The following is an 8,229-nucleotide window of genomic DNA, read 5'->3' as shown; positions in this document are numbered from 1 at the left end:
GAAAATTTTTGTACTACATACAACGGATGACAATCACCCCTACATTAAGAAATATAGTTACAAAATGAAAACATGTTGGGAAGTAATAAAAAGGAAAAGAAATGCCAACTTTACTGTAAAAAGTAAAGGCAAAACTGCTAAGGAATCACTGCTGATATCCAGGATATTCCACTAACACATGATTCAAACTAAATCTCATTCTAGTTTGAGAGTTAATAACCTATGAAGGACAATACGATGTTTCTCCATACCGTAAGTATATTAGATGATGTATGAGACTTACAGATATATTAAAAAAGTAATTTAGGAATGTTGGGATTCCAAACAACCTAATAAAATACAGTGAAAGCAACATAGCCTTCCAAGTGTCTTATATCATTAATGCATCATTTAGCACAGGAGCCTTCCCAAAAAACTAAAAAATCAATAATGTCCAGTCAATTTACAACAAAGGTAACTAATCTGACATTAGTAATTACAGACGATATCAAAGTTCCTTGTTTTTAACAGATTTTTAATTTCATTTACATTATGTATATTTTTTGTTACTTCAAATGCAATATTTATGTGCCACCAATCACAGTACTATACTTTCTTATCTGTTGACTAAAAAATTAAATTAATTCTCCAGTTTTTCTAAAAACGTTACTGGATCTGCATTTTGTGACCTATAAAGTGATAAAATAACAATTTCTAAATGCTTAAACTATATATATTTGTCGTTTCAAAGTGCAACTTACTATGTAGTTATAATCCAGTACTACCATTTAATAAAGCTTTATTAGTATAAACTGGCTCACCTCGATAAATATGCAACTCCCTGCTGAAACTAGTATTAACTAACTGGAAATCATCTAATACACAATAAGAAATTTCAGTTGCCTTGCACCAGTGTTCGCTCAAACATAATGGATCGCGCATATTCCTGTTTTCATTGTGTGCAATATATGAGATTCGACAATTTTTGGGACACAATTCACATCAAAATATCCAAATCATGTAGTATCCTATTACCATAGGAGAAATTGTGAATTTTAGTTCAGAAATGTACTTTTCCATTACTTTCCATATTTTTAAGTACAAAATTAACTCTACAACTGATGTTAGATTATGCAGCATCATAAAATTCATATCATGAAGAGTGAACTTACCTTTCTCATTGACATCGATACAAAGAATGAATTTGCTTGGAAAGAATGAAAGGAAACGATTAAGTAAACAACGCACAGGAAGGAGAAAGAGAGATAAATGGCTGGATAACTCGATAAGGAGGTGGGGATATACGAGCAAAAATGACATTGAGATTGTAAAAGACGAAATATAGATATAAATAAGGGAAAAATACATTGTGGTGGCAATAATATGTTCATAATTTGCTTTCCTGACTTTGTAGCAGTGTTTATGTATTGTGGACAACTCTCACAAGACAAAACATACGATAGGTTGTTATAGCTTTTCCTCTCGTAATGCCTGTTTGTAATGCACAGGAATGCAGTTCAGTATAGTAGTCGATGGTAGCTGTTACTGCTACGTGTAAATATTACCTATTCTCTTTAAGAGTGGGTAAAGGTTCACACACAGAAATATCGGCCTTCTTCTGAGGTTCTACCCACCAATATTCCCGTTTTTTTTTTTTTGGTCATCAGTCTACTGACTGGTTTGATGCGGCCCGCCACGAATTCCTTTCCTGTGCTAACCTCTTCATCTCAGAGTAGCACTTGCAACCTACGTCCTCAATTATTTGCTTGACGTATTCCAATCTCTGTTTTCCTCTATAGTTTTTGCCCTCTACAGCTCTCTCTAGTACCATGAAAGTCATTCCCTCATGTCTTAGCAGATGTCCTATCATCCTGTCCCTTCTCGTTATCAGTGTTTTCCACATATTCCTTTCCTCTTCGATTCTGCGTAGAACCTCCTAATTCCTTACCTTATCAGTCCACCTAATTTTCAACATGCGTCTATAGCACCACATCTCAAATGCTTCGATTCTCTTCTGTTCCGGTTTTCCCACAGTCCATGTTTCACTACCATACAATGCTGTACTCCAGACGTACATCCTCAGAAATTTCTTCCTCAAATTAAGGCCGGTATTTGATATTAGTAGACTTCTCTTGGCCAGAAATGCCTTTTTTGCCATAGCGAGTCTGCTTTTGATGTCCTCCTTGCTCCATCTGTCATTGGTTATTTTACTGCCAAGGTAGCAGAATTCCTTAACTTCATTGACTTCATGACCATCAATCCTGATGTTAAGTTTCTCGCTGTTCTCATTTCTACTACTTCTCATTACCTTCGTCTTTCTCCGATTTACTCTCAAACCATACTGTGTACTCATTAGACTGTTCATTCCGATCAGCAGATCATTTAATTCTTCTTCACTTTCACTCAGGATAGCAATGTCATCAGCGAATCGTATCATTGATATCCTTTCACCTTGTATTTTAATTCCACTCCTGAACCTTTCTTTTATTTCCGTCATTGCTTCCTCGATGTACAGCTTGAAGAGTAGGGGCGAAAGGCTACAGCCTTGTCTTACACCCTTCTTAATACGAGCACTTCGTTCTTGATCGTCCACTCTTATTATTCCCTCTTGGTTGTTGTACATATTGTATATGACCTGTCTCTCCCTATAGCTTACCCCTACTTTTTTCAGAATCTCAAACAGCTTGACCCATTTTATGTTATCATACGCTTTTTCCAGGTCGACAAATCCTATGAAAGTGTCTTGATTTTTCTTTAGCCTTGCTTCCATTATTAGCCGTAACGTCAGAATTGCCTCTCTCGTCCCTTTACTTTTCCTAAAGCCAAACTGATCGTCACCTAGCGCATTCTCAATTTTCTTTTCCATTCTTCTGTATATTATTCTTGTAAGCAGATTCGATGCATGAGCTGTTAAGCTGATTGTGCGATAATTCTCGCACTTGTCTGCTCTTGCCGTCTTCAGAATTGTGTGGATGATGCTTTTCGAAAGTCAGATGGTATGTCGCCAGACTCATATATTCTACACACCAACGTGAATAGTCGTTCTGATGGAACGTTACCTATCCCTTCTGCCTTATTTGACCGCAAATCCTCCAAAGCTCTTTTAAATTCCGATTCTAATACTGGATCCCCTATCTCTTCTAAATCTACTCCTGTTTCTTCTTCTATCACATCAGACAAATCTTCACCCTCATAAAGGCTTTCAATGTATTCTTTCCACCTATCTGCTCTCTCCTCTGCATTTAACAGTGGAATTCCCGTTACACTCTTAATGTTACCACCGTTGCTTTTAATGTCACCAACGGTTGTTTTGACTTTCCTGTATGCTGAGTCTGTCCTTCTGACAATCATATCTTTTTCAATGTCTTCACATTTTTCCTGCAGCCATTTCGTCTTAGCTTCCCTCCACTTCCTATTTATTTCATTCCTCAGCGACTTGTATTTCTGTATTACTGATTTTCCCGGGACATGTTTGTACTTCCTCCTTTCATCAATCAACTGAAGTATTTCTTCTGTTACCCATGGTTTCTTCACAGCTACCTTCTTTGTACCTATGTTTTCCTTCCCAACTTTTGTGATGGCTCTTTTTAGAGTTGTGCATTCCTCTTCAACTGCACTGCCTACTGTATTATTCCTTATTGCTGTATCTATAGCGTTAGAGAACTTCAAACATATCTCGTCATTACTTAGTACTTCCATATCCCACTTCTTTGCGTATTGATTCTTTCTGACTAATGTCTTGAACTTCAGCCTACTCTTCATCACTACTATATTGTGATCTGAGTCTATATCTGCTCCTGGGTACGCCAGTATCTGATTTCGGAATCTCTGTCTGACCATGATGTAATCTAATTGAAATCTTCCCGTATCTCCCGGCCTTTTCCAAGTATACCTCCTCCTCTTGTGATTCTTGAACAGGGTATACGCTATTACTAGCTGAAACTTGTTACAGAACTCAATTAGTCTTTCTCCTCTTTCATTCCTCGTCCCAAGCCCATATTCTCCTGTAACCTTTTCTTCTACTCCTTCCCCTACAACTGCATTCCAGTCGCCCATGACTATTAGATTTTCATCCCCCTTTACATACTGCATTACCTGAACTATCGTTGTCGGTGTTGGTCTGCTGTCGATTCTGATTAGAACAACCCGGTCACTGAACTGTTCACAGTAACACACCCTCCGCCCTACCTTCCTATTCATAACGAATCCTACACCTGTTATACCATTTTCTGCTGCTGTTGATATTACCCGATACTCATCTGACCAGAAATCCTTGTCTTCCTTCCACTTCACTTCACTGACCCCTACTATATCTAGATTGAGCCTTTGCATTTCCCTTTTCAGATTTTCTAGTTTCCCTACCACGTTCAAGCTTCTGACATTCCACGCCCTGACTCGTAGAACGTTATCCTTTCGTTGATTATTCAATCTTTTTCTCATGGTAACCTCCCCCTTGGCAGTCCCCTCCCGGAGATCCGAATGAGGGACTATTCCGGAATCTTTTGCCAATGGAGAGATCATCATGATACTTCTTCAATTACTGGCCACATGTCCTGTGGATACACGTTACGTGTCTTTAATGCAGTGGTTTCCATTGCCTTCTGCATCCTCATGTCGTTGATCATTGCTGATTCTTCTGCCTTTATGGGCGATTTCCCACCCCTAGGACAAGAGAGTGCCCTGAACCTCTATCCGCTCCTCCGCCCTCTTTGACAAGGCCTTTGGCAGAATAAGGGGGACTTCTTATGCCGGAAGTCTTCGGTCGCCAATGCTGATTATTTATCAAAATTTAGGCAGTGGCGGGGATCGAACCCGGGACCGAAGACGTTTTGACTATGAATCAAAGACGCTACCCCTAGACCGTTAGATCCTTAAAAAGCCGAACTAAACACAGTGGAAATGTTGTAATGCTTGAACTAAAGCCTGCAAATTTTATTAGTAGAAAAAGTAAATAGGCCAAATGACAGTCCAGTCAAAAAGGCAGTAGTTTCTAAGATCGATTTATGTTTTCATTGTGGAAGTAATGTAAGGTCTCGTATATTTTTACATATGATTTGATTCTTTTTATAAATTATTACCATTGTGATTTGGCTATTACTCTTAGATGTAATTTATTTCCTTAATGATTCGTGAATATAGACCCAAGATTATAACAATAGACACATATATACATCGATCTGAGAAACTACTGTCTTTTTTGATTGGACTGTGATTTGGCCTATTCACTTTTTCTACTAACAAAATTTAAAAGATGCAAGTTTTTGTTCAAGCTTTACAACGTTTCCACAATATTTGTTTTGTCTTTTTAAGGTTCTAACGGAAATATTAGTGGGTAGAACCTCAGAAGATGGCCGATATTTCTGTGTGTGAATCTTTACCGAGTTCGAAAAAGAATAGAGAGTATTTACACGTAGCGGTGTCAGCTGTCATCGACTACTATACTGAACAGCATTCCTGTGCATTACAAACAGGCATTATGAGAGGAAAAACTGTAACAAGCAATCATACATTTTGTCTTGTGAGTTGTCCATAATACATAAACACTGCTGCAAAGTCAGGAATGCAAATTATGAACATATTATTACCACCACAGTTTATTTTTCCCCTTATTTGTATCTATATTTCGCCTTTTACAATCTCAATGCATTTTTTCCTCATATATCCCTACTTCCTTATCGTGTTATCCATTCTTATATATATATATATATATATATATATATATATATATATATATATATATATATAATCTTGGGACTATATTCACGAATCAAGAAGAAAATAATTTACATCTTAGTGTATTAGCAGCGTCATAATGGCAATAATTTAGAAAGAGAATCAAAGCATATTATGGCGCTCTTTAATGAGCACTTAAAAAGTATTAAGAAGCGACTCGCAATTATGAAAATTTCATCGTGCTCGCGTACTGTTCAGAAAGGAGTGTCATTCTGCAGCACTCATTTTCGACAACCTTGCACACTTGCACAGGAAGTAAAGATGGTCAGTGACACACTTCATGTTTGGAAGCTCTAGCTGAAGGCTGTCTTCAGGAACAACTAAGTACTCATTTTGTGGTGGTTTATGTCACTGCAAATCATTGTAATGAATAACAACTAGGAAAGAAGTGTTTTATAAATGGGACTCAGGACTGCTACCTATTCGTGGCCTCTGGATTTGGCATTTCCATAGGTTTCGCAAAAGGTTTAAACGCAGCAGCAGTAAGGTTCCTAACAATAGCCCAAGCTTATTACGTTGCTTCTCCGCAGATAATATTTGTTGATTTGAAATTAACATAATAGTTTATATAGATATATTGTTAATGTTGCTAATTCAGTGGGCTTAAGTATTATTATTTCAGCAGCGCGATTCTTTCCATGAGCTTGTGATAATTTTTAAGTGATCCTGAGTAATTGATAAAGAGACTAAAATAGGCAATTAATAAATGCAGACATCTAGAATGAATTAGTCACTACCATTTAGCTTTTGAAATGAGTGATTCAAACTTCGCACCAAAGACATCTCTAACTGTATTCGAGCGATATATGTTTTATTTATATAAAATATTTTTGTTACAATTTCAGCGGCTAATTATAATTATAGTATCAAAGATCCATATCGGTATAAATATTGTAGTCATCCTTGATCACTGAGGTGGGGGGTGTGAATATATGTGTTCAAGTTTTTCGCGCTGCGGCAGTTTCCCGCGTTCCTGCAGGGGTCGTGTGGACGGAAGTTGCTGAACTTTGAACAGGCAAGAGTAATACCGTGTTAAACATTTAGTGTGTAATGTGGTTTTCCAGCGTTGCTTAAGCAATCTCCTTACGTTCAGTATGCCTTATGTATTAGTTTCTACACAGATAAGATTGGTAAGAGTATTTACTGCGTTTGAAGTCTGTGCATGTTGGAAGTAGTGAGAGTATAATGAAGACACCGAAGTTTCGTATATCGTGGCGGTTATTATGTTTTTAAAATCTGAGCGCCGTTGCACTGCAAAACAACTGTTTGTGGGGAGCGAAAACCCGTTATTTTCAGCTCCACTTCCACTGCGCTTATTGATAGAACCCAGTTTCATTTACGAATAAATTACTCCTGAGTTGTTCACAATTATCGTTTAGACAGAATTTGCGGAAACAGTAGTATTGTATTGGACATTGCCGTGTTATTTGAGAGCATATCTACTGTGAAATTAAATGTTAGGTGCACGGTTTGTCACAAGAATTAAGCGGTAATAAAGTTACGAACTCCTTTGTAGTTTGCGCAGGGAAGTGTTATTACTGGAATATAACTCTAAATTAGTCCAGAAATTTGCTTGAAATATTTAAGTAAACAGCAGTTTTGTATGTATTTAACACTGCTAGTTTCTCTGCTATTTATGCTTTTGTGTCTCCTTGTGAGAAAAAGACAAAGATGTCTTCTCACTTAAATGATTGTATGTTGCCTTGTTATTTGTCAAATTTCCCCATTTGATGTGTGGCTTCCTATTTCTGTAAGTAACTTGTAAAACTATGATGTTCTGTTGTAAACAGTACATTTTTTATTCTGTGCACACTATGCCTATAGCTTGTGAACGGTTTTTAAGCATTGTGCATACTTACTTGCCTAGAAATTTTCCAACCGTTGTGTATATTGTCATTGCTTCAGCCAGTTTCTCCTGTCCTTCCACGATAGTTACATGCCGGAGTGTTGCTGTGGAAAAGCGTGCTGTATCTAATGAATGAGCTGTGGCATGACTAATCTTGAGTTGTTATTTCTTTTATATAGGAAAGAGGCCCAACGATTGTCGGTGATGAGAATTCTGATCCGGAGTTAATGCTTAAACTTGGTGCTGTTAAAAAAGTTGATCCTGGGAATAACTTGTAAGTCCTGACTGGTTTATCTGGCAACTTTTATGGTTGATAACCATTTACTTGTTTATGTCTATGAAGTTCTTTTTTAGCTACGTTTACGTCTGTGACAAAGTGCCACGTGAGGTCCTAGATTCTCTGGAGGAACTGGGATATCATCTTGTAGGGACAGGTGGTGTAGGACAAACATACGTGTGGACAATGCACAAACCTGCTGGCAATTGAAAAGGTATTACATTGTTTCATAAAAGGGATAATTGGTGTTGTAAGTAGTTAAACTCCTTGTTTTATAATTTATTAGTAGGCTGTTGGTGAACTGTTAATGCCCTTTTAATACATTTTAATTTTGAAATTTACTACCAATACACTGCTCAAATATGTACCATTTTATGCTCGTGCTATAAAGATA

The 8,229-nt window shown here is 37.2% G+C and overlaps 1 protein-coding gene across 3 annotated transcripts in view; it reads left to right on the top strand.

Annotated features, from left to right (window-relative positions):
- The first annotated feature begins 6,620 nt into the window (after positions 1-6,620).
- The window catches only part of LOC126203693 (histone chaperone ASF1), a 51,327-nt gene continuing 49,718 nt past the window's right edge, over positions 6,621-8,229 (top strand). The window contains exons 1-2 of one of the 3 annotated variants that reach the window (XM_049938063.1): positions 6,621-6,727; positions 7,738-7,832. In XM_049938063.1, the coding sequence (XP_049794020.1) occupies positions 7,786-7,832 (47 nt within the window). In that variant the 5' untranslated portion in view covers positions 6,621-6,727; positions 7,738-7,785. Of the gene's footprint in view, positions 6,843-7,737; positions 7,833-7,912; positions 8,050-8,229 lie in introns of those variants that run through there. The other 2 variants (XM_049938062.1, XM_049938064.1) reach the window with 2 other exon arrangements.

This window comes from Schistocerca nitens, chromosome 9 (genome assembly GCF_023898315.1).
Source record: "Schistocerca nitens isolate TAMUIC-IGC-003100 chromosome 9, iqSchNite1.1, whole genome shotgun sequence".
Classification (NCBI taxonomy): domain Eukaryota; kingdom Metazoa; phylum Arthropoda; class Insecta; order Orthoptera; family Acrididae; genus Schistocerca; species Schistocerca nitens.
The sequence above is the reverse complement of the archived record's forward strand: the minus strand, read 5'-3'. Positions and strand labels throughout refer to the sequence as shown.